Here is a 27,814-nt window from a genome sequence, read left to right on the forward strand (position 1 = left end):
TTAAATTATTTTTAAAAAGAAAAAGAAAAAAAAAAAAGGAAAGAAACAAGAGTGCATTTTACCTTACTGGTTCTGAAATTTAATTTAAAAGTAAAAAATGAGTAGGGATTCATTGAGTTGCTCCTGAGGACCCTTTGAATCCTAAGGCATTGTACAGACTATAACACAGAGATAATACCAGGGATTTAGTCAATTTTCACGAACCAGAGAAATTTGTTTTCTATTTTCAGAAAAACACACAGAATTTATTTTACACCATGAAACTCAGATGATGCGTTTGTAGTTTCCTAGGTAGGAAGATCTAAAGTAGGCATGGCTCCTCTGACCCCCAGCATGCAGTACAGCACACAGGAATGCCTGGGCTTGCTGTTACCCACAGTCTTTCTGAACCCCACTGATCCATCCCTGTGCTACTTGGGTACCCCTCAATATCTTCATTTTGTCCTACCTATTGCTCATCCAGAACAAAGTGCCCAGTTTGGAACAAAACTAATGGGAAATGGAAAAATAGGTCTTCTGAACCTTACACAGGTCTCAAAACAGCATGGTGCTGGCTCAGAAACAGACATTGAGATCAGTGAAATAAAACAGAAGAGCCAAGCATGAGTGCATATGATTACAGTCATTTACACTTGACAAAAATGCCAAAAAAAAAAAAAAAAAAAAAAAAAAAGGAGACTGATTTAAAAACAACACCTTTAACAAATGGCATTAGAAAATAAACCAAAGTCTATGATTTCCTAAAAACCAACTCCACATGGATGAAACACCTCACTGGATGTGAAATCTAGAATGTTGAAACTCCTAGAAGTAGATATAGAAAAGACTCCACACGATTAAGGTGAGGTTTATGCTAGATGAATGACTAAGGGCAATTAATTGCTGCTAAGTGGAGGGAAAATAAGGACAATCCTCCTGACAGTCATTCAGTGTCACCTGGTCAACCCTAAACACACATACAGAGAAGCAACAGAAAATAGACTCACTGGATTGTTATATATGTTAAACATATATAACATTAAATATTAGAAAGAAGTGATCAAGGATTTTCAAGTTAGTAGGTGACAAGGTAGGAGTGGAGTTTGAAGAAGAGAATGTGGAAATGGTGTACATTCAGTACTCGTGGATGAAATTGCCAGGAAAATAAAAATACAAAAATAACAACAAATAAGATTTACCGGTAGGTATAATAAAGTACTTTCTGAATATGGCTTCATTTGCCCATGAATTAAGGTCAACAATTGATAAACAGGATCTCTTAAAACCAAAAGTTTTCTGTACAGCAAAGGAAACAATTCTATGAAGAGGAAGCCAGCAGAGTGAGAGATAAAGATTGCCAGCTATTACATCTTAATAAGCGAAGACCGAAGACAATGAATGACCCACTTTAAAAATGTACTAAACAGAGCTCTAACCAGCTCAGTTGGGAAATCCTAATTAAAAATACTTTGTGGTTTCACATTATACAGAATGGCTAAGAACAATATATGTCAACAAATCCGGGCAAGGTTATGAGAAAAGGGAAACCCTCATATAGTTGGTGTGATTTCCAACTGGTGTAGCCATTCAGGAAATTAGTGTGGATAATTCTCAAAAAGCTAAGAGTAGATAGATCCACCATATGTCCCAGTAATACTGTTACTTAGCATATGCCTAAAGGACTCAACATTCTATGCAGCATACTTGCTTGGCCATGTTAATTTCTGCTCTGTTCACAACATCTAGGAAATGAAACGAGCCTCATGGTCTTTTAACTGTGGAAAGGATGATTTAAAAAATGTGGTACACATACACAATAAAATCATATCCAGCTGTAAAGAACAATGAAATCTGCAAGTAAATGGAGAGAACTAGGAAATAGCATACTGAACGAGGTGATCCAGATCTAGAAAGGCAAATACACATGTTTTCTCTTATTTATAGATCCTAAGTAAAAATCTTCAAATTTAAGTATATAACTTGTAATGAGCCAAGAAAGGGGCTGAGATGGGGGGAAAAGTAACTCTAGTGTGACTAGTAGGATACAAGTCCTATGAAGAAAAAAATGAAAAAAAATGAGTGAGACATTAAATGGGAATTACAAAAAAGAAGGGCAATATACAGGTAGAAGGATAAAGGAGAGACACATAACGTTAAGGATGTTTGAAAAAACATAAAAATACATTACTTTATAAACCTATTTAAAAGATGCATGTGTGTATGTCTGTGTGTCTTGTGTAGCTTAAATGGATTTGTGCCTATCAGGATTATCATGCTCCCCAAGGGGCTACGTACCAGAAGTACCAATGTCACACATGAAAAGCCTCCCTTTGACTAGTTTGTCAGGGTGGTCCCAGAGACTCTCCGACCCTAATATAGGCTCTTGACATTGCCTTTGGTCGCTTCGCAGAACTTGAAGAGGAAACCTTACAACTGAAGGCATTATTGCTTTGGTCACAGGATTTGGAGGCACTGAGCCAAAAATTGACTTGGAGACTTGTTCCCTGGGGATTAGCTCTTATAGTATCCAGAGGTGCTATGCAAGCTGCCCAGAAGAAAAGCAATCAAGAGTTCTATCCAACTGTGAAGACTATGAATCACAATGACCAAAATGACCAAGATGTTTTCCAATGGCAAAATTGTGGCATTTTACCTTGGAGACAGCTGTCTAATTGGACTTGGGTAATGATCAATAAAAGGGGATTCATCTGTGGTACTATAGGACTAGTTAACTATCCATAGCTGGAGACACCATAGACCTAAGAGGAGAACCTCTTACTGTCATTTTTTAAACCAACATAACACCTATTTTTAAAATATTTATGCCCACAAATAAGTATAGCTCTTAGCCGTCATCAAAGAAGCTTCTTTTTGCATGAGATAGAGACCATTACAGTCAGTTTTCTTCAGGATTGAGCTCCCTCATAGGTTATTCAGTCCTAAGTGGTCAGCACTAAACAAATATGCATACAAGTAAGACTAAATGGACTCAATAAGGCTCCTATGCTGTGTGTGTGTGTGTGTGCACGCGCATTTTTAATTTATCATAAAGTTGCTTAAAATATGAGGTACCAGAATATGTGTGAAGGTCAAATCCCACTCTCCGCTCAACTGTGGAGAATGTCCTGTCCATTGGCTAGATCTGGGTAGGGGTTTGAAGTTTACAGCCTCATATTTGACCACGGCCCCTGGAGGGGGAGACCTGGTGGCACTCAGAGGAAGGACAGCAGGTTACCAAGAAGAGACTTGATACCCTATGAGCATATACAGGGGGAGGTAATCCCCCTCAGGAACAGTCATAGGGGAGGGGAACAAGAGGAAAATGGGAGGGAGGGAGGAATGGGAGGATACAAGGGATGGGATAACCATTGAGATGTAACAAGAATAAATTAATAAAAAATAATAAAAATTAAAATTAAAAAAATACTTTTATCTGTCATCAAGGTGCAATTGTAAAAATGCATGTGGTTTACTAATGATGTACTTTGGATTGCTTAGAAGTTCCTGTGAAGGAGGTTGGGTTTGTATCCTGTCTGTGATAACTAGCTAAGAAATATCTAGTTAACTCCAGACGTATGCATGTATGGGCATGCATGGGGCCCTTTACGCTTGTCTTCTCCTTAGTAACATACATTCAATCCTACAGCCTGTCTTTCCATGGTTTGATCTCCCAATTTTATTTTACTGTGCTCATTCCCTTGTCCACATGTACCAGCTTTCTCATTCTCCACGGATGACATAATTCTTGTTTGAAAGTTCTGACACCCATGGATAAAGGCACTTCCCAACATCCTTGTGCAGGTTAATGTGTGACTGCAAGGCTTTGACTCATTTCAGAAGAAAAAAAGGCACGATTTCTCCACTCAGTGTGTGTATTTCTCCGCTCCACATGTGTGTATCTGTGTGCACACACATGTCTGTCTGTCTGTGTTTGTGTGTGTGTGTGTGTGTGTGTGTATGTGTGTGTGTGTGTGTATGCCATATATACATATATGCCAACAGTTTAATATTTTATACATGCCTGGCATGGTGGTGCACATCTTAGTCCTACCACTGGGAGGCAGAGTTAGGTGCATCTTTGTGAGATCAAGGTCAGCCTGATCTACACAGTGAGTGCCAGGACAGTCAGGGCTACATAGATAGACTCTGTTTCAGAAATGTTTTCTTTTTAAATTCCATATATGTATATAATAAATAGTGATGATATCTGCCCTTTATTCTATCCAACACTCCCTAAACATAGGACCCACCAAACTTTATGTACTCCTTTAAAGATATATATTATATATTATATTTAATATAAAAATAAATTATATATTTATTTATAGTAGCCCACTGAGTCTAAAATTGGTGTTATTTGTTTACGCATGGTAATACTGCCACCCACCCCAATTTGGGCAACCTGCCAATGACCACCACTCCAAAGAAAATGCTTCTCCCTCCTCAGGCAGCCATCAGTTATGCCAGGCTGTGCCAGGCATAGCTCCTCAGCTGTGTGTGGGGCCTCATGATCCAGTCCTCTTTCATGTTGAAAGTTTGAGTGTCTAGCTCTTTTGGTGTTCACAGCTAATGTAAGTTTATTCACACAGTAACTGTGCCATGTCCATAAGATAGTTTTTCACAATACTTGTTAATCTAAAAATGGGAGGAGAAAGACTATAGACTCAAATCATCATGGTCAAATTAATTAAAACAAGCACTTCATTAAAGCAAGCATTTTTTTTTATTCATGTAATGGGCTGCCTTCCCCTAAAGCAGGGTTCCAGATGTTAGCACTGGTTCTGAGGAAGATGAAGCTTTTATAACTCAGGGGTAGTGAGGTTCCTAATTGAAAATTTGGAGGGCAAAATGGAAAGGACTATTGGATCAGAACATAATCATAATAAATCAGTCATAAGACCTCCTGAAACAATGATAGGATGGAAAGTGGTGATGAAGAACCCGTCATAACAAGGTAGTTATAACAACCTTTTGAAAGAAAGGTAGGGTTTTAAGAAGATTATAAACCACTTTTTGAGACAAACACAGTTCAACCATAAACAGAAATGAGCCCTTTGTCTTTATTATCAGATGTTTTTTTAAGCCTAAGATGTAGACAGGCTGGTTCTTCATACGTCTTCTTTTCATAATGGCTCTTATAACATTTCTGCCTCCATCTCTTCTAGGATGTTCCCTGAAGCTTGCACATAAGGATTTTTTTATAGATGTCCCATTTGGGCTGATCATTCATAGTCACTTATTTTCAGCACATTGACTAATTAGGAGTCTCTGCATTGACTGCTTGCCTACTAAAAAGGAAATTGTCTCTGACCAAGGCTGAGAAACCCTCAGATCCATCGGTACAAGCATAGCATTTAGAAGGCAGTTTGCCAATGTGAGCATTTGGCAAAACACTAAGGGTAGGTTACCCAACCCAGAGCCTATAACTTCATAGGCATTTTTTAAAATGTTTTAACCATGTTTGCAGTCTCAGACATGAATTCTGTCCTGTGGAGCAGGCTTCAGATGCAGTCAGAGGGGTTGGTTAGCCAACAACTTTTTATAAATATCTATAGATTTTAAAAGTGAATTGTAAGCTTCAAAACATCAAAATTGCAGACATTAAGGAAAATTCAGTTTAGAATTTCACCTTGCCTACAAAGAGGCCTGAAGTTGCAGGATTGTTGGTAGCAGCCACTCACATCAACCCTGTTTATGAACAAAATTTTTACACATTTTTTTTCTCAAATTATGCCTCACACAGTGATGTTTCATTTAAGAAGCTTTTGGGGTCATTGGATTGTTACTGTAAAACGTGTTTTAAAAGAGTTTGTTTTATTAATATAAATTAACATAATAAGTTAAAGGATTAAATGAATACCTATTTTTATTTTAAATTTAATGTAATTCCTATGTCATGTGCTTGACAACTTGCCAAGAAAAAATTATATCATGTTTTCATTTATTTGTTACAAATTTTGTATAATAGATATTTATCATAATTACCCTCTTCTTCAAGATTCTCTCCCTTCTCTTTACCCATGCAATTTTATGTGTTACGTGTTCACTCTCTCTCTCTCTCTCTCTCTCTCTCTCTCTCTCTCTCTCTCTCTCACATAAAAAGTAGAGCCTTGCTTGTGTTGACCACCTACACTTGTGAGTGGGGCCTGCTGTAAAATGAGGGTGATATATTGGTGTCACTCCATTGAACAAAACTGACTTCTCTCTCACCAATAGCTCCTTAGCTAGAGGTGGGACTGTATGTCTACTTCTCCTCCATGCTGAATTTTGTCTGAGTTTTGCAAGAACATTTAATGAATAAGCTTATAGTCACCTTGACTCTACTTTGACAAATGAAACTTGATGTTTGTAGCCTCTGAAAACTGGCATGTATAGCTATAGGGATATCTTTCTGGTGTCCTAAATCTATCTTGAGGTGGTAGCTTATTTCCTAGACTAGCATAAGTTAAGAATCTTACAGAAGATGTTGTTCATTTCACAGATTTTTACAGGCACAACTCATATATCAGTAGGCAATGTTTTATAAGGAAAATGGAAAGAGAGAAAGAGAAAGAAAGAAAATCTGTCATTGTAATACTCTTACATAATATATGCATTCAACCTGTTTTGTTATCATCTCACTTGGTCATAAATTTTGCCTAGCTTACAATGAGGTTTTCTATCAGGGCAAAAAAGGTAAAAGACATTTGAAACCAAATTTAACATCAACAGCAATCTAAAACTCAAAGCCAAAGACATTTTGAATTTCTGATATTTATTTAGTTACCTTTGATAAATACCATTATAATGGTTTTATATGAACTTTATGCAGTCATTCATTGAGAAGATGCTTAATAAATCTTAATTTACTTTTCATGGACTCTAGTTTGCTAATGGATTTTCTGATTTCTAGTATGGGCTGAGGTAAGCACGTTCTGTGCTGTCTTGGTGAAGCTACCTAATTCTTTGTTTTATTAAGTAGTCTACTAATTTGTAAGTTTGTAAGTTTACTGCCAATTTCAGCTCAGTTATAACTAGGATATTGACCATTGGCTAGATCTGGGTAGGGGTTTAAAGTTTACTGCCTGTATTGTCCTTGGCTGGTGCCTTAGTTTGAGCGGGACCCCTGGGCCCAAATCTGCCTATCATAATGTTCTTCTTGTAGGTTTCTAAGACCCTCTGGATCCTTCTACTTTACTATTACCCAGATCTAGCCAATGGTCAGAACAGTCTCCACACTTGAGTGGAGAGTGGGATATTACTTTCTCACGTATTCTGGTGCCTCACCTTTGACCATGTCCCCTGGAGGGGGAGACCTGGTGGCACTCAGAGGAAGGACAGCAGGTTACCAAGAAGAGACTTGATACCCTATGAGCATATACAGGGGGAGGTAATCCCCCTCAGGAACAGTCATAGGGGAGGGGAATAAGGGGAAAATAGGAGGGAGGGAAGAATGGGAGAATACAAGGGATGGGATAACCATTGAGATGTAACAAGAATAAATTAATAATAATAAAAAATACATACAAAGTAAATAAATGTAAAAAACAAACAAAAAATAACTAGGATATTGGCTCAAAGCTATATTTTCCTTTTATCTAGTTTTTAGTTTGGTAAAATAAGGTGGCCTTTAACTCATAATCCTCTGTCTTTTTCAGATACTAGAATTCATAAATGTGCTGCCATATTCGGTTTCACTTTCTTGTCCATTACTATGGTTCGTAGAGATTGATATTTCTTCAACGCTCTTTGTAACCTCCAAAAGAATTGCAACCTCCATTTCCGTTTCTTACACCTATGCATTTATTTACTTACTTTGTGTGTGTATGTGTGTACGTAATGTGCTGGTACCGTGACAACTGTGTGGAAGGAGGAAACATAAAGCAGGAGTTGACTCTCTCCATCCACCATGTAGACATCCAGGATCACTCGGGTTGGCAGGCCTGCCATCAAGTGCCTTTATTCGGCGAGGCATCTCACCAGCTCATGGCCACAGTTTTAAATGTGTGGCACCAGGGCCTGTGGAGCCTTAATGGAGAGGACTTGGCAGTAAAATGGTCCCTGACTGAACCCCCAGGTTGCCTATTAACACCTGCCATTACCTGCCAACGAAATGTAAGTTAAATAATCTTCCCAATTTGTATTTTGGCAAAATGCCACCGTGGCAGATGGACAAGACTGTGTGTAACTGGAGATTATGCATGTACATTTAGTGTGCGGACTGTGCACATTAGTCCCTCCTAGGAACATCCGAACAGCCTTCTGCTCTCAGCTTTTTTCCCCCATTGTATACTGTGTACACCATATGCCAGCACAGTGGGAGGGCCTTATCTGAGAGGCAAAAGGGAATACTTACACATTTCATGGACACTGTTTCAAACAGAAATTTTATTTCATTCAGGTAAAGGAGCAGGTGGAATGTATTGTGAGTATGCGTGTTACTATTTCAAGTAATATATTTCAAAAAACAATGTTTGGTATTTTAAATAGTAGAGCATTTTAGACATTACAGAATGAAATAAAAGTGCGTTACTTCCTTCCTGAACACCCTTCAGCTATTAAGCGCCCATATCCTTTTTCTCACGTCTCGTCACATTCACGCAAACAGAAACATGTACAGTTCAGCCATAGTGCTTCTGCCCCAACCACATTGCTCTGTTCTCCGTCTCACTATGGTTCTCTTGCTTGCCAACCTCCACAAGTCCTTCCTAGTCTCTCGTTAAATGATGCGCTAAATAATTTGCAATGTTTTCCTTTAAATAAAAATATTGCATTTTTTAAATTCTCCGTAATAACTACCCATCACCATTCTAAGGCAGAATAATAGCAGTTACAGTAAGTCAGTCATGGTATAGGGTGTGTTGAATGGGAGAGCTTCCACCAGGTTTAATACACACGGGTTTGCCAAAGTTCTCAGCTGGCTGATATTAGGAACTTGAGTTTTTCAGAAATCTCTACTTCCACTTGAGTTCTTGAAGAAGTGAATGCAAAGAGGGAATTAAACATGGGGGAATTTTATTAGAAAAAAATGATCTTCCAACAAAATCAAAATAGTTGTGGGAAATAAAGAGGGCTCTTCCATACAATATGGGAAACAAAGCAAAGAGAAGTGTGAATTTCTGGAGTTCTCCGATGTGGTGAAGTTAAGAATAATACTTCAATTCAGCAGTACCATGCATTACAGTGTGTTTCTTCCAGAAACACATTTATGCATGGAAGTACTGTGCCTTCAAGAACTAACTGTTTTTACAGTGTCTCCAGTAGTCGACAGACTTTAACATCAGGAACGGAGAGACGTTCTTGGAAACATGGCCATGGGGGGTGTAGTACTTCGGAATGCAGCAACTGCAGTTCTTGTAATTATTCTGTTGGTCACCGAAAACCTGGAAAGAGATTAAACTCTTACAGGGAGCACTTCCAGCTAAGTCCATAAGGAACTTGGTTGTACATCATTACTAATGGTTTTACTTACATTAAATGTTATTCCTCAGTGTGAAGAAATATCCACCTAACCAGCATTGCCATTCTGCCCATGTTAGTAGATTCCTCCAGAGCAGCAGATTAGCAGGACCCCTGAGCTAGTGAGTGCACACACCAAACAAAGAGATTCAATAAATGTCTCAAACTATTACGATACCTAGATATTTTATTCAGGTGTATTGAATTCCATCTGGGATTGCTCATGAGCCAAGAAATAACTGATAGCATGTCGGTCTAAGAACTCTGATGCAGAAATGGAGACTGGCTGTTTAAACACGAATCTAAAGCATAACTCTCACATCCCCTGCTGAGAAATCACCTGTGTTCATGGCACCTTTAGATCCAGTCAAATTAGACAAGATTCTTAATGGCTTTAAGGACAAGTTTAATCATCTTTCATCCTTAAAAAAAAAAAAAGATAGATTTCTGAGGTTTGCTGGTGATGTTTATGGCCTCTCTTGTATCTTAGAAAGGACTGCACGGTGGCAGGCTGACTAGAATCTGTCTCTCCACCTGTTCTCCTACCTTTCCAGAAAGCTGAGCCGGACTTCCCCTTCTTGTGACATACAAGTTTCCGGTGGCAAAAGAGCTCAAGTTCCAGAACACAGCACTTTCCATTCACTTTCATTATGTTTTTACTTAGCTGATAAGTTTCACGCAGCCGGCGGCAGGCCACCGTCAGTAGGACGTTCAAAGGCCTGAGATCAGGAAGCCCTGATCCACCCAGGGTGGGGGGGTGATTTATCACGTCTGTCTGCAACATAGCAACGCCAGCCTATCTTTTCTTCATTCACAAGAGCAGAGTAAATACGGACTCACCACACAGAAGCAGCGACAGATACAGCACTATAATCAACAACGTTACATGTGAAGATTATGGACTCCGTGCTTCATTTTGATGAGTGGCTGTTCTGTTCCAGCCGCAGCGGCATTGCTCTGAATTCCTGATCCTAGTGAAATGACAGGCATGTTTTTTCTCTCCACTTAGTTGCTACTTGAATATGAAGATGGAGCGGGCGAGGTAGAAACGAGATAGTGCATGGCTTGTTCGAAGCCGCAGTTTCCCCTACATAGCTCTTGTCAGCTGTGGTAAACCCTCCATCACTATAATCGGGTGTTGAAATGGATAAACATGAGAGCAACATGTTGAAAATAAGACAATAAATACATGCTTTGCTGTGGTTAGCGCATTGAATTGTAATCAAGACAGTTCCTGGAGCGTGGGGTAAAGGTGTGCATTAAAAATCCCCCAGACCTGGCACAGCAGAAGGTGTGCAAATGACAGAACTTTCTCTATTTCACCCCACTTAAGCATGCATTCGCTTGATTTTGAACCAAATAGGCATTGTTTGCTGATATACTGGACTTTTTTCTCAAGGCTAGACCTCATGTATCATCTCTGTTGGCTCCACCTCTACTAAAGTTTTAACATTTTAGGACCTAGACTCTGTGTGTGTATGTGTGTGTGTCTGTGTGTGTGTGTGTGTGTGTGTGTTGTAGATAAGGAAATAATTAAAACAGCACTTTTTATTAAAGGTTACATCCATCTATAATGACTCAGGCCTACTTTTCAGTCCTTTTAAAAATATATATTATTAATTTATTCATATTACATCTCAATTGTTATCCCATCCCTTTTATCCTCCCATTCCTCCCTCCCTCCCATTTTCCCCTTATTCCCCTCCCCTATGACTGTGACTGAGGGAGACCTCCTTCCCCTGTATATGATTCCAGGGTATCAAGTCTCTTCTTGGTAGCCTGCTATCTTTCCTTTGAGTGCCTTCAGGCATCCACATCCAGGGGACGTGGTCAAATATGGGGCACTAGAGTTCATGTGAAAGTCAATCCCCACTCCTGACTCAACTGTGCAGAATGTCCTGTCCATTGGCTAGATCTGGGTAGGGGTTTGAAGTTTACTGCATGTATTGGCTGGTGCCATACTTTGAGCAGGACTCCTGGGCCCAGATAACACAAAATATACAGAACAAAGAAAAAATATTCAGTCCTTTTAAAATGACTGACTGATACACAATCTAAAGGACAAAGACTAGTGCCTTACCTGAGTCCCTGGTTGTAACAGTGAAACTCGCTTTATGTTGTGACTCTCACTGTCCATGCGTGAGGCACCGAAGAAAGTTCCTTGTGTTGAAAATGTTGTAGGCCAGGTTCTTTGGTGGGATTCCTTCCTGTACCTGAAGCAGACTGGAGCTTCTCAGTATTTTAATGAGTCTAAGACAATCTTACCCAGTCTGTTATTTCTCACCTCTCACTCAAGACTGTTCCCTTTCAGATTATGACTCTCGGGTTGTTTGTATAGCATGCATAAGCTAAACATATTCACCCAAGTGCAGTTTATTGGTGTTGACAGTTGTAGCTGAGGTACCTTAGATGTATCGATACCACACAGCTATCTTCCTTCTTCAGATAAAGCCTCAAGTGATATTTAAGAGAAATAAATCCAGTGTCGTGAAGAGGACTTTCTTGATTAAGGAAACATCTTTATTTCTTTATACAATGAGAGATTTGCACATTCCTTAACATCTTTTCATGAGTTTCGTTCATGAATATCAAAGCAACACACAAAGCTGTATTGTTTATTTTGTGACACATTAGCCAAGATTGATGTAGAACTCAGGATATTCCCAGCAGGCCCTGGATGCTCTGGGAGCTTTCTTTTCTACAGCAGGCTCTTCAGTACTTGTGTCAGAGCTTTGAGGCGAGGCATGGGACTAGACTCAGCCCTGTTGGCTTATTTTATTTTCTTCGGTTTTGAAATTCCGAAGGCAGGTTTTGGGGTCTCCTACATGCTAGACAAATGTTTTCTGAGTACTGTTCTCAGCCTTTTTCTTGTTGTTTGAGGCATGTTGTTTCAGCCGTAACAACTCAATTTCTCATAGTAACTCTTTGTGCTATGCTTTTGTCTTCCAGGACTACAATGATGAAATTCGTCAAGAACAGCTCCGGGAGTTGTCTTACTTAAATGGCTCAGAGGAGTCTGGCCGGGGCCGGGGTATTAGAGGCAGAGGGATCAGAATAGCTCCCACAGCTCCTTCAAGGTACATGGGTTCTCACTCTTGGTGGGTTAACAACGAATGACGTCAGGCCTTTGCTTTTCTGCTCTGTGTCCTGATTCTGAATGGAACTAAACAGTCTCATCAACACTCACACCATGGGCCAGAAAGAAAACAGCCTCATCAACGCTCATGATGAGACCACACACATGAACTTATTATATTGTCTTAAAACTTAAGCTAACTACTTTTGTACAAGTGAGGAGCTGAGGAATAGAACTTTGGTGGGCCACATGTGGTCATCCAAGCCTGTGTCCCAGAACTCAAGATACTGGGTCTCTGTGAGTTCACCGCCAGCTTGGCCCACATGATGAGTTCCAGGCCAGCCATGGAACTAGTTTCAAAAACAAAACAACAAAAGTTGGGTAGAGTACTAAAATGTTGCCTAAAAGAATAGATCACTCTGACTCCAGAATTCATGATTTGAGCAACTGAACAACTGTCCTTAAAAAAAAGGAAGCAGGAGCTGGGCATGGTGGTACAAACCTATAATCCCAGCACTCAAGGAGGCACAGGCAAATAGATCTCTGTGAGTTCAAGGCCAGCGTGGTCTACAAAGCAAGTCAAGGACAGCCAAGCTACACAAAGAAACCCAGTCTCAAAAAATCAAAAAAGAAAAAGTAATAAAATAAATAAAAATTAAACAAATAAAGCAAGAACCCAAGAGTCTCGGTTCTCATGTTCTGCTCCCAGATTAGGGCACAGAGGTTATATAGTTCTTTGCTTCTTTTTTAAGACCAGAAATTATTTGCATGATGGAAAACTACGTATTTAATTCATGATGTATATGGTTCTTAGATGGATATAACCTTGTCAAGTTGACAGATAAAATGATTAGATGTACTCTGTCACATTAAAAAAAAAACCATAAGCTCACTTTGACATGACCAACAGCACAATTAAATAAAGTTCATATATATATATATATATATATATATGTATACATACACATAACACACACACACACACACACACACACACACACACACACACACACACACACATATATATATATATATATATATATATATATATATATATATATATGTAGAGAGACAGACAGAGAGAGACAGAGACAGAGAAAGAAAGACAGAGAGAGCACTTGTAGGGCTTTTAGTTTTTTAAGGTTTTAACAGAAAAAAAAACAGCAGAAGACAAAGGTGTGTGTATATTCTAATACCAAAACCAGATAATAAAGCAGAAGAAAGAAAACTCTGTGACATAAGCAGAATAGAAACATCAATAAACAAGCTCCTTCCAAGGATACTGTAGCTCTCACACTGTCTTGGGTTTTCTTTTTCTTATGCTGCCCCCACATGCTCAACAGCTTTGTTCCACCTTGCTGCCCACCATCTATTTTGGGTGCCCCTACACTCTGTTGGGCATTTTATGAGAGATCTGAAAGCAGTGAGTTTTCCCAATCCTAGACAGGAACTTTCAAAACCAGGAGGCAAAATAAACCTTATTCTGTTTAAAAGTTGTATCACTCTCTCTCTCACACACACACACACACACACACACACACATACACACACACACACACACACACACACACACACACACACACACACACACTGGATTACAGGTGTGTAATCCATTAACCTTCTTCACTATACAGCTGATTGATATATTTGTAAAAGACATACCTTAAAATGTCTCATCTGTCACATAGAAGACATCTTAAGATATGCTAAGGCATTCTGCAACTTTAATTAATGCCCCAAACATTTCAATACTAAGGACTACACTACTGTTTTTACATTTTCTATTTTACTACCTTGCACATTTGTCAGAAAAAATTAAAATTTCAAAATGAGATACCAAGAGTTAGTCCTGTGTATATCAATGTGGAAATTCTGGGGGAATTTATTCTAACCAGGAAAATACAGACAGTTTTCTAGAGCTTGTTTTCATATTTTATCTCAAAAAAGAAAAAGTTAATATGGTAATACTTTTCGGGGTCATTTGCTTGTTATATGTTGCTTATGACAAGATGCATCACTTTTTTGTAATATCAGTCTTTTACAAAATTTTTGCATTTCTAGCCTGATATTGTTAGATTCTGAAGCAGTATCCTTGTAAGTCAACTTAAGTAGCTTGATCATTGGATCTGAGACATAAAACCTCACTTTTGTGAGTAAGAAATGTCATTTTATCAGTAGTAGTTTAGCAGGAATACCTTAAGTGAATAATTGGTACACCAAATGAAGCCATACATTTCTTCTGTGTTCTTTGAGATTGCAGCTACTTAAAATCACCCATTTATCTTATTATGAAATCTTAAAATCATATACTAGAAATAGTTTTTTTCTATTATTAACATAGGGAATCAGGTGTTTGATGGACCTTTAAGGGGAGAATTTTCCTTTTGACTTAGATTACTTGTCAAATGTAAATGGGCTTTAACTTGGGTAAGTATTTATTCTAAAGTTCTTAATTGAATAAGTACTGAAGCACCAATGTGATTTAGAGCAGATGTTTAAGGGTTATGTGGGGAACATTAATAACTAACATATAGAACTAATAGAGTCTTAAAAGAGAGGCAGAACCATATCTGATTTTCAGACAGGATCTCCGACATTGCTGTGATGATAAGAATTGGAGCCACCGGTTGGGTTCCAAGGTAGGGAGTGGAGAAAGAGACTGCATCCTGGGTGGGAGACAAGGAAGATAAACTATTTACCCAAGGCTGGCAGAAATGAACAGCACTGTCAATACAGAGAGACAGAGCAGAGAAAATAATAAAAGTCCAAGGAACTCCCAGGTAACAGGCACAGGGTCATGGGAGCTAGAAGAGAACATTGGTAGGCTGGGGCTTGCTGGGATCAGCCTAGAGTATCTTTACAGAGTGCTGAAAACAAGAGCAAAAGAGACGACATTTAGTTCAGAAATGAACATGTCGTCGTGAAGTTAAAGATTAAATGCAGAAAAGTGGCCTTTGAAGAAGTCAGAAAGTAAAAGAATACTGCACTGGGGGGTTTAGCCCTGGATGCTGTCCTAGAATCGATGATGAATATTGTAAGTTGAAAGAGAGAAGGCTGTGGTGTTAATATTGCCAGAAAATGTTGCCAGAAAATGGCAGACCATATATGTGAGAATGACGTAGATGCTGGATGAGGTTTTGCTGAGGCTGAGTCTAAGAGTCGGTTGAAGAAGAAATGTGATGAAAAATTAGAGTCCGTGTCAGCATAACGTAATTGCAGAGCAAAAACATTATATAGATTTAGAAATGTAGATACTAGTCATTAGGAAAGAATTATGATTTTTAAGTCGAGGTAATTAGAATGTTTGCCTACCATTACTCACTGATATAGCTAGCACATGTAATTTATTATCAACACATGGACATTTTGATAGTATTAGATTACTAAACTCAGCAGTAATTATTACAACAGTAGTCAGACCCGGGAGCAGGTGACTTGTGAGGAACAGGCATCTGGAGCCTGCCTTAGTTGCTTGTCTCATTGTTACGAACAAATACTTCACAAGATGCAACCTAACTGAGGGAAGAAGGGGTTCCTTTGGTTCACAGTTTGAAGGGGATGAATCCATCCTGTTTGGAAAGGCACAGTGGAAGACAGCTCATAGTTACAAGAGCCTGTGGCTGGAACGGCTTACCTCCTCTTGTCTCACCAGAGCAAAAGAGCAAAGAGTTAACAGGACTGAGGTTGGGCTGTAAACCTCAAGGCCTGCCCACAGAGAACTAATGCCTCAGCAAGGCGCCCCCTTCTATGGATTCTGCAGCCTCCAGAAACATCACTACAAGCCAGACACTGCATGTTCAAACACCTCGCGTGCAAACAACTCACAAGACCCAGGAAGGTGGATTACACTTAACAGATGTCTTTATGTTATTATAACAACATAATCCTGTCTTCTAAGCCATCAGGCTTGCAGCTTTGGGTCCTTTGCTTCCGATGATCCAGGCTACTGTTTTGTATATTTTGTTCATCCTAAATTCTCTTCTCCTAAGCTGGGTAAGCTAAGAATTGTAAAAAGCTTTGCCAGCATTCTTATTCTTCACTTCTAAAGCTCGTTTTCTTCCAGGAAGAAAGAGCCAGTTTGATGGCTATTCATAGCAGAAAGTGTAACCTGCGCTGCCACGCAAAGGCACAGCCAAACGCTGTGATTGTTGGTGTTCCAAAGATCATCATTTTCCTCAAAGCTTCAGTGTCCCTGCTGATGGTTGTGCTGTCTAGAGGCCAACTTTCATACAGAATACAAAGTGAAATAACCATGTATTTGCCCAAAGATTTCAGATAAACATCCTTTCTAAAGGTTTCAGAACATTATTTTTTTTTAAATGGCTGCATTCTTTGATCTCATGCTTTTGTTCAGCTTGCTTTTGTGTTAAGTCTGTGGTTCATAACATTCAATCAGCCTTCTCATTGCTAAGCACTAACTCAGCAGCCCTAGAGTTACCATGTGAAAACATGTCAGTGACTGCACCAGCTCGGGCATTGACAGCAGGTTGATAAATCAGGCACATGAAACTTAAGCTACTATAGCTGCACGATGCATCACTCTGGTCAGAGTCTCACAGTTTATTTAGATGATTTTTTTGAAATATGAGCACACTGTAGATCACTGTCATTGACCACCAGCACGGAGACAGTCTACACTTACACACACATGGCACATACCAGACAATATTCTGGTTTGTGTTTTCTATGTTTGGAATACAAACAAGGTAGATTTTGGTTTTCTGTTCCTTTTTCTTTTTATTTTTAAACTACATAATAGAAAATATCCAAATATGCTGCATGGTTTTTCATGGAAATTAAGTCATAATATTTAAAGAAATGTATTTTAACATGGCTTAAAGCACTTTGCAGATTATATAACACTTATCTGAAGAAGAGACTGAAATGTGTGGAGGCAGTGAGCTGAGCACTTTATTTTTTTCCTTCTTTGCCCTCATCTGAATGTCACCAATTTCTCCTAGGGGACGTGGGGGTGCTGTTCCACCACCACCACCACCTGGACGAGGTGTTCTTACCCCTCGGGGGACCACTGTGACCCGTGGAGCTCTTCCAGTGCTCCCAATAGCAAGAGGTGTCCCTACCCCTCGAGCCCGGGGGACGGCAGCCATACCAGGATACAGAGCACCCCTGCCTCCAGCTCATGAGGCTTATGAAGAATATGTAAGTACCCCCCAAGAAATCTGTAGTGAGGAAGGGTGAAATTTACCAGTTCAGAACGGAAACTCCATTGCGTGAATGTGGACAGTAATGTTCGTTGCAGCATTCAAATGTCCTTTACAGCAGAAGTTATGCCAAGGATTTACATGTGAACACTTCAAGAGCAGCTTGCATTTCACAGGTGTCATTAGTATAGTGCATGTGATGTCAAGATCTTGTGTGTCAAGAGTCAAGCTCTGCTAAGGTGTTCCTGTCTTTAAAATATCTGATCAGCTTACAAATTGGAAATAGTTATAAATTATAAGCATGATAGAAATCATTGTATGATCAGAGAATTCATTTGGAATCCAATAAACATGAGGGGAAAGCTGATAAATCTGAGCAGCAATGTAAAACATATGGCTAACCTCCTATTTGCATGACTTACTCTTTTGTCCGCCATTTTCGAAAGATACGTGATTGACATCAAGAACAGAAATGTATAGAGTAAACAGGAAAGTAGTGTCTGTAATTACCCTCCTCCCATTTCCCTGTGTCTCCAGAACTTTCTCCTTGGGGGAGGAGCTCAGCAGTGTCCACTTCATCACCTCCTGAAAAGGTCCCAACAGCAAAGAAAAGTTCCATTCTATCAGTTCCACTGGAGAGCACATGAGTATACTGGGGTTATTTACAGCTCACAATGAGCTTTTACTGACAGGAACATGGATGACTCTAATGCAGTCACACTTGAAAGTCTTCATCCAGCATAAGTAGAGTCCCCTTCCCTAAGTCTTCTCCAGAAAGTGTAATCAAGCCTGCTACCCAGAGCCGAAGGCCACATGCAATGAGGGAAAATCGCACAAAATTGGCTAGGAGGGGTTACTGGATACCCAGGTGAGCTTCCAAGAGCCCTTCCTCCCCTTCCTTCTAGGTTGTCTTTCACAAGCAGGCACAGCTGGTCTCAGGAAGCTGGCAGTTATTCTGCCCAGAGGATAATGCTGAGCAGCATGAACCCTCTGTATCTACAGGCCATCTTGTATCTTCTGGTATTCTTTGACCTTCACTTTGAAAAGGCAGTATTCCAGGAGTCACCCTGGGCACAGTCTCTGTGCCCTCTCCTGCTATATTGTGAAACTTGAAAACGGAATTCCCTGACTGTGTCCCATGATTTTGTAATTATAGAAATCTGCCAAAATTTTAAACTGAAATGGTGCAAGCCAGACCATCATCTAATAAAAACATTCGTTGTTGGGGCTCAAGAGAAGGATTGGTAGTTATGAGCACCTGATGCTCTCGCAGATGGCCTGGGTTGTACATAGGACATCTCACAACCCACTGTAATTTCAGTTCCATGGGAATCTGATGCTCTCTCTGGCATCCAAGGGCAGCAAGTGTGCATGTGGTGCCTATACATACCTGCAGGCAAACACTTTTACACGTAAAATAAGAATAAGTAAATACATTTAAAAATACATTACAAAAAGCATTGGTGTGACTTTAATCTCTCTAGTATGCTCACCCTGTGATTTAAGTATTTATTTCATTTTACCATCAACAAATGCCCTCCTCTTACATGGCTTCTGCAAATCATTGCTCATTAAGTTTAAACCCTTCAGCAATAATTGCTGTCATGTTCTGGGCACTCAGATCACATGAATCATTACACAGTGGCTAATTACTAGTCAAAACTCGACCCTAAAGTAAAGTGATCATAGGGTCTACTCAAGAAAATGCTCATGCTCACTGCTCAGTACATTTTAAACAGGATGTTATTGCTTTAACGTGCAACACTGACAATTGTCTTAAGGACCAAAGGAGAATTAAACATGGAAATCCAACTATAGTAGAACTGACAAAACACACTCATCTGAAGTGTCTTTCATATACCAGACACTGATATTTACCAACTTATGCATTATGCAAAAATCAGAAGCAGAGAATATACTTCAAGATGTAAATAAGGTTGCACTAACTTTAGTCAGGAATCTGGTGCCTCTTACCTGAGGCATATTACTCACAAAATAAGTCCTTACTACATGGTTGAATTAAAAGTTGGTGTACGATAACTGTTCACATTTCAAGATGTGTGGAGGCCCACAGTTTTTGTGTGGATTGTCACTATTGTGTGTATTTGCACATATTTGTTCATTCAGATCACTCAAATATTTACAACAAGGGATGGATGGATTCTACAGTGAGTAAAGTGTTGCTGTCTAAGCTGAGTGTGCCTCCCCAGTTCTTGCATAACAGCCAGTGTGAGTGTGTGTGGTGCACATTTTTTTTCTCAACAGCTGCGAGGGATTGCTGGCCAGCCAGTCTAGGCAAACATGTAAGCTCCAGGATTAGTAAGAGACCTGCCTCAAGATTAATATGGAAAATGACAGAAGAAGAAACCTAAAGTCAACTTCTGTCCTCTACATGTTCATGCAGGGATGAGTAAGCCCACATATTTATGCATATAAAATACACACACACACAGACACACACACACACACACACCAAAAGGAGAGGACAAATTTTTATTACCATTAATTAAAATCTGCTATTGTATATGTAGCACTTTAGGAGAGAAGAGCCAAAAGATGAGCCAAAAGAATTTTAGCTTTTCATGTATGTTTCTATTCACATACATGAAAATGAAGCACTGAGTATGAGTCAGGGTAGAAGAAACCGCAGAAGCTTAGGGAGCTTGTGGAAAAAAAACAACATTCTGCATGGAGAAAGCCCATAAAGGTTGTATCCTTCAGGAAGATTAAAATAGTGAAGGCGTGTTACTACACCACGCCTTTGGTCTCACTGGACCTCCATCATTTTTCTGAGCTTCTGGGAATAGACGTGTAAATGAACATGATCTGATCAACAGCAATTTCGTAAAGCCGGCATTTTACTAGTAGGTCTTAAGAAGTAAACATGCATAAGTGAGAGGAAAGGGGCAGGGTAAGGCTCTGGACAGAGATGGTGGTTGAGTATGGTAGGGTGGGCAGTTAGGGAAAGTCTCTGAGCGACTGTCTCAGTCAGTGATGTTGCTGCCTAAGCTAAAGGGCTAATTCACAAACTGCATCTCTAATAGGGGAAGGAGCAGTGGTATGCATTATAAAGTTGACTCTTTTTGAGAGGTTGGGGATCAATAAGATAAGACCTGGAACCGATGTGTGAGGAGAAGTAGTAAATAATATCTCAATGAAGGGCAGGCTAACTGGTGCTGCCAAGTTGATGGTTTTTTGAGGAGAAAGTAACACGTTGAGATTAGATAACTTCTTATACAATGTTTCCTTCTAGTTCACGGAGACCAGAATATGAGTCCTGAGGTATGTGAACAAGTGATGCAGAAACACTGTGACTCATTGTAGCATCCCCCTCTGAAAGAAGTAAGGGCTTGTAGAGTAAGCAGACCTGTGCTGATTCCTTGAGCAAGTGATCTTTCAGCATTTAGTAACTAGATAGGTGTGGATGGGTGCAGTAAAGGATGTGTTTTCTTTTGTTTGTTGGTTGGTTGGTTGGTTGGTGTGTGTGTGTGTCTGTGTGTGTAATAAAAATATGGGCACAAAAGAGTTGCGTTAAGGTAAGGAGACGGCACATTAGAATGAGGGTTAGGACGGGCAAGGTTAGAGTTCAGTTTGAGATCATGCGGAGTGAATTTTCAGCATTGCTACATAGATACAGTGTGCATTATGACAATGAATATTCTAAAACAGTTATTATCGGCATCCATAGGTGCTTATAATGCTGTAGGTATTGAATGTTAAAACACATTGTATTTTTCTTAATGTCTTTCAATGATGGACTTATTTAATTCATAAGTGTTTATCATTTTTTGAATTAATCAGGCAATATTGATTTTAAATAGCTAATAATCACTGACCTTATTTTATTTAAGTATAGTCTTGGCATTGTGAGTGTGTTCTGTGTGGAAGTTCATGAATCCAGTAACAATATGTCATTAGACCTCGAGGAATTCTTGGACTAAAAAGCTAGGAAACTTCAAGGAATCTCTCATTGTTTTCTATGGAAAAACACTAGTTTTTAGAAAAGAGACAATATCAGCATGGCAGGCATCCAAATAACTCTATAATAACACAGCATGGATAACAGGAAAGGCTGTGAATATATAGATTTTTTTTAGATCTCTTAAATTATATGAAAACCTATCACTGACCATGTTTTGTTTTGTTTTTGATTTTTTTTTTCTGTTAACAACTAATTGAGTGGGTGCAAATAAAGTTTCAGGCGATCTTCTTCTAAGCCTCTAGTGGTAACCTATGTAGTACCAAAGGGATTACCTGCAGGGACTGCTCTTCTCTGTCTCTGTCTCTGTCTCTGTATCTCTCTCTCTCTCTCTCTCTCATTAATCAATTATTCATTTTACACCCTACTCATAGCCCCTCCCTCCTCTCTCTCTAGAGTCCCAGGCTCCCACCCCAGCATATCAAGTCTCATCAGGACTGAGGGCATTCCCTTCATTGAGGCCCAGAGAGACAGCCCTGCTAGGGGAAAGCAACAGAGAAGCAGACAGCGGAGTCCATGTCAGAGCCAGCCCCTACTTCCCTCACTAGGGGACCCACGTGATGACATGATACTCTGATACTCGAGCTGTCCTTTGGTTACATTTGTGCATGGTGCCCAGGTCCAGTCCATGCATGGTCTGTGGCTGGAGCTTCCATCTCCACAGTCTCCCCAGGTCCTTGGTCAGTCATTGGTTACATCTGTGCACGCCCAGCCCATGCATCATCTGTGGCTGGAACCTCAGTCTCCACAGTACCCCCCTGGGCCCTGGTTAGTTGGCTCCATTGATCCTCCTATGGAGCTCCTGCCCCCTCAGAGTCCTCCATCCACCCTCTGCCCCCACTCTTCCCAAAGACTCGGCTTTACTCTGAAACTAAGGATTCCTCTTTAAGAGGTAAGAAAAACAAAAGTTTAAGTGGCTCAATAACAAAATAAGAGCACCATGCTGAGTTGATGGTGAAAATCCCAAAGGAGTTCTTAACTCTCAGGTAAGATTTCTCAGAAAAACGTTCCCATTGTTATTATAAATCACAGCGTGAGTCAATTCCCTCTTCACAGGCCTTCCCCTGCTGAGTCTCACAGGGCCACACAGAATGCTTGTGGTAATCAAAACCACCCCACACAGCTGTCTGGACAAGAAACAGCTTACAGCAATTGAGACCTCTGTTTAGTGTTAGCTGAATCAAATATGTGTGTGTGTGTGTGTGTGTGTGTGTGTGTGTGTGTGTGTGTGTGTGTGATATGCGGTTTCCTGCATGTCCGGACTTCAAATATTTTAAAGTTTCTTTTTGTTAAACTTCTTCAGAATGGAATACATCCACAGCTTACAGATCCATCTAAGGTAAGTTAGGAAAATTGAAAATTTGGATTTTTGGCAAAAACTCACATAGAATAAGGTAGTAATCTCATCTCATCTACCAGAGGCTAAGCCATTGGAAGAATTAAAATGAAGCTTTTGAAGGCACAGCTGGCTTCAGTCACAGTATATTAAATCATTCACGCTGGTGCTGATGCTACCAATGAGCTATTAATTTCACTTTATTGGTAGAGGAGGAAACAGAAGCTTAGAGTTGGTTGTTTTCAGTCTCCTGAGGATCTTCTATCATTGTGACACAGGTCTTTCTCTCAGTAAAGAGCACAGCAGAATCATACCTAGTGTTAGCTCACAGGGTATCCATGTACACACACACACACACACACACACACACACACACACACACACACACAGACACCCTGCATTTAATCTTCAGCCAGTCAGTGACTGAATATTTGTCAATATTTAACACATCATCCCATCCCTTCATGAATACCTCCAACTGCCAAGAACTGGATTCCTCCAGAAACCAGGTAGGAGAAATATGGCCACCTACAGAGTTTGGAAAGATTGTCTGAAAATCATACCATCCTATCAGAGACTGAGTTTATCCAATAACCACAATAAACTATGGATTTGATATGTAGGGTTCTCCTCATACCCCCTCATCTATTAGAAGTCAGTTTGCCTTATCTTTTACCATTTACACGATTTTACATGTCTCAAAGACATTTCTTAAATTTGTCTTTCAGTTCTACATAGGCTGTTTGGTAGCAACAATGTGAGTAACCTACTTGTCTCGTGTGAGTGTGTGTGTGTGTGTGTGTGTGTGTGTGTGTGTTAAAGCATGCATGTATCATGTATGTTTTGTTAATATTAAAGGAATGAGGATACAGAATACCATAAAATGCATGTTTAATATTGTCCACATTCCAGTAAAATGACTTGCCATTTGTGGCTATGGATGTTTTACAAAGTTTCTAGGATGGGACTAATAGACAAGTCTGTGAGAAGCAGAGGAAAGAGAATTGCCATGAACAGGGAATAGTAAGGGCAGAACCAGGAAAAGAGATCTTCGTATCAGGTGCACAGAATCTGAGAGAGCAAGGTAGTAAAACAGCCCATTAAAAGGAGCAGTGGAAGCGACACAGGAAACCGGAAATGGAGGCAGGCTTTGTAACTCTGTCAGTGTGATTTTAACAAGAGAAGGCTACTCGTAAGTTTTTGAGAAGATAAACTAGGGATTGGGAGAAAATTATGATTTTCCAATTGTTTCCAGAGAATGGAAAAGAGAACAAAGGAAGAAGACGTAGGGAGGCCCCCTGAGATGTGGCTTGCGCTGTGTGCTGAGGACGGGAGGCAAGTAACAAGGGCAACAGAAAGCTAAAGATGAGAAAATTAGGACAGAAAACCATTAGATGATGGGGAGGGAGGCGGTGATAAAATGAAGCCGTTCTCAGTAATCGTGTGTGCTATACGTGAGGATAATCCTGTCTGCTAGAGAACGCCGAGCAGAGAACCTGTCCTCAGTTCATTCAGCTTGGGCTTCCAGAGATACCTTATGTGTGGGAGTTGGGCATTGCTCTTGTTCTGATATAGAACATTCAGGAATGCTCGAGCCCTCCACCTGGTGTCCTGACACAGTATTGATGTAAGGAGGTCTGCCTGCTGTTTGACTCAGCTACAGTGCAGGCCCAGGAAATATATGTTTATGCAAGGTCTGAATCTCTTCCATGGAAACTCTTCACGTGATTCAGCGTGGCTCTGGAAGAAGAGCACTGTAAAAAAAAAATCTTTCACAGGACAAGCAATGAGTTGAGGAACAACAACAACAACAGCATCAATAATAATGTACCAATAGTAGCAAATATTTTTCTGTCACTGGAGATAGGAAAAATCCTGTCTTTTCTCTCCTCTATAGAAAACATTCTATAAAACCACACTTATGCTGTAAGTTGATCAAAGACTATACTTTTAACAAAGGGGGCGGCGGCGGGATATAGGGTGAGAGGTCAGCGGTAAAGCACTCACTGCTCAAACCCCAGAACCTGAGTTTGTGCACAGATCCTGCATAAAGACATAAATCTGAGCACATAATGCAAACATCTGCAGTCCCAGTGCATCATGGGTGGGTAGGAGGTGTACACAGGGGATCCCTGGAAGATGGTAAAAATAGGAGGTGTACACAGGGGATCCCTGGAAGATGTAGAACAGCTAAGCTGGCAACCTGTGTCGCAAATGAGGTTAAGGCAAGGACTCATACCCAAGGCTGTGTTCTCCCTCAGCCCCCATCCCTCCCTCTCCTTCTCCCTACCCACGCTTCATACACACACACACACACACACACACACACACACACACACACACACACACAAACACACACAAACACACACAAACACACAAACACACACACACACACACAAACACACACACACACAAACACACACACACACAAACACACACACACACACAAACACACACACACACACAAACACACACACACACACAAACACACACACACACACAAACACACACACACAAACACACACACACACACACACAAACACACACACACACACACACACACACACACACACACACACACACGAAGAATGGGAGAGATTTTAAGGAAGAGAAATAAGATATTATGTTGAGTATTTTTGCCATGTTTCTAGGTTTTGAGTGGTTTTCTTTATTGCCACTGGCTGTGACTTGTCAAACAAAACACTCTCATGTTGATTTTATATCTATTATTCTGATGGTTTTTCTGATAGAATGCAAACTTATGTTTTTTTTAAAAGCCACACAAAGATCTGTCCCTATAGAGATAAATCTATGCAACGCTTATCGAAAAATGTATGTGGGGAGACAGGACGAGGAGAGGTTGCTTCAAAAAACAAAACAGAACACTGCCTGTGCCTGTAAGGTGCATATGTGTTTACCCAGAATGACATCAGTGCTGTTGAAAAGTCACTACTTCTGGAATGGTGTCCTATTTACAATGATTTTAAGAAAATTAAAGTGAAGCTGAAGGCCCTCAGGTTTTTTACATGCCAGTAATACATAACATCCAACAAAAAAGTACTGGTCATACATATGTGCTTGTGTAATGCTCTATTGTAACTGATATGCTGATGGAGTTGAAAGAAACAAAAAAAAAATCTCCTTAGGTGTACAAAACATCTCATGGTTTTCAGACACAGGTCCAATTTATTTTTAAACCACTTCATATTTTCTTCAAAGGTTAATGCGCAGACATCAAAGACATGTACCAAGGCACTAAAAACAAGCAGGAAGAAAAGATATAATTAAAATTCAGGCCAATGCTACATGAGAAATTTTGCCTTAGTATAATCAATCATGTTAACCTAATTTAGAAAATGCATTTTGACAACTTTTGAGAGTTTCTCTTTTCATCAGTCTTCACTAGGCCTATCGGCATTCCAGCCCATTCTGCCTTCTGATTCAGGCTCTGAGGTACCCTTCCAGTAACTCTGAGAGAACTAGAAAATTCACTGATAAATCAATAGTCCTTAAAAGGTCTGTAAATGAGCTGAAGCTGCCAACCTTCAGTTTCATGTGTACAGAGAACTTTGTGACAGGAGAGGGAAATCAGTATTAAATGATAATTGAAATCAATTCTGGTGCCATTTGTAGAAGGGAAGATTATGGGTCTGATCTATAATGCATTTTGAGGGCAGCTGTGTGAGATGGTTCCTGCGTAATAGCCAAGAGCCTTCACCCAAAAAGAAGAGATTTTTATTAGAGCCTCTAGAATGGATATTTGTATCCCATTAAGCATTTTTGTTGGAGTTTCCTGCTCTACTCTCTACTTATTAGAGACAAATTTACCAGAATGCACTGCAAGGCTTTGTTTGTTGAAATGTAGCTAATATTTAAAATAGCCAAAACTTGCAAGGGTGATGGAATGTGCTGCAAAGCTCTGGGCCGGGCATCATATTGCTGTGGTTCTGAGTTCAGAGAAAGTCAGTGGGATTGAAACACAACTATATAAATTAGTTCCACACATAATAAAAATGCTCATTCTTTAAATCCATGGGAACTCTTGCCCTGCAGTTTAAGTGTGAATGAGTCATCTTTCTAATGTGTTAGATTTCATGTCAGTTTAGAATAAATGAGGATTCTTCCATCGGCAGCAACACTCAGGATTGCATCCAACCCTGTACCTGAAAAGTATGATGATGAGCAATGTGTCTTATAGCACAGTGACAAGAATGGGTTTTCTCTCTATGTTCTTCTTAGCTAGCTACTGCCAGGTATTGGAAAATATATGTCATATGAACATAATATTGAAGTCTCCTCTAGGCTCTGTTAAGAAATAAAAGCTTGATCTTTTTATGTGTCTGTTCTGGACAACGAGAGAAGGACAAGAGATGAGAAGTCTGGGAAGCAATGTGGAGTTTAGGACATTTATCATTAGTTTGGAAAATTAAACTCTAACTCTACTTTATAATGTGTTATTAATATAAAACTACATTAACAATATTAATGTATTTGAGGCAGTACTATTTGTTTGTTGGTTTGAGTTTCTTCTACAGGTATATTTTGATAGGCTCTGCTTGTCACAAATAATAGGTTCACAGTTTTTACTGATTCATTGTACAGTTGAAAACTATATTCCGTTACGGCTTAAATGTGAAATATCCCATAGGCTTATTTTGGGTAGTGCTTGATCCCATACATGTGGCACTCTTTTGAAAGCTGTGGAACCTTTAAGGGGAGTGGTGGCCTAAAAGAAGTAGATCACTAGGGCTGGCATCCCAATGCTGTGCCTGCCTGTGGGACCAGCTCTGAGCTCTGCCTGCCTCCTGGTCTCTGCCATGTGCACAGCACTGTGACAGGATACT

The 27,814-nt window shown here is 39.8% G+C and overlaps 1 protein-coding gene across 7 annotated transcripts in view; it reads left to right on the forward strand.

The window, feature by feature from the left end:
* The window catches only part of KHDRBS2 (KH RNA binding domain containing, signal transduction associated 2), a 487,677-nt gene that overhangs the window by 260,974 nt on the left and 198,889 nt on the right, over positions 1–27,814 (forward strand). For all 7 annotated transcript variants that reach the window (XR_014774012.1, XR_014774013.1, XR_014774014.1 and 4 more), the window contains 2 exons: positions 12,367–12,494; positions 17,455–17,653. Coding sequence is in view for 1 of the 7 variants with exons in the window: in XM_084754861.1 (XP_084610987.1) it covers positions 12,367–12,494; positions 17,455–17,653 (327 nt within the window). In the remaining 6 variants the exon portion in view is untranslated. The remainder of the gene's footprint in view (positions 1–12,366; positions 12,495–17,454; positions 17,654–27,814) is intronic.

This window comes from Acomys minous (genome assembly GCF_964271855.1).
Source record: "Acomys minous genome assembly, chromosome: 13".
In the NCBI taxonomy this organism is placed as follows: domain Eukaryota; kingdom Metazoa; phylum Chordata; class Mammalia; order Rodentia; family Muridae; genus Acomys; species Acomys minous.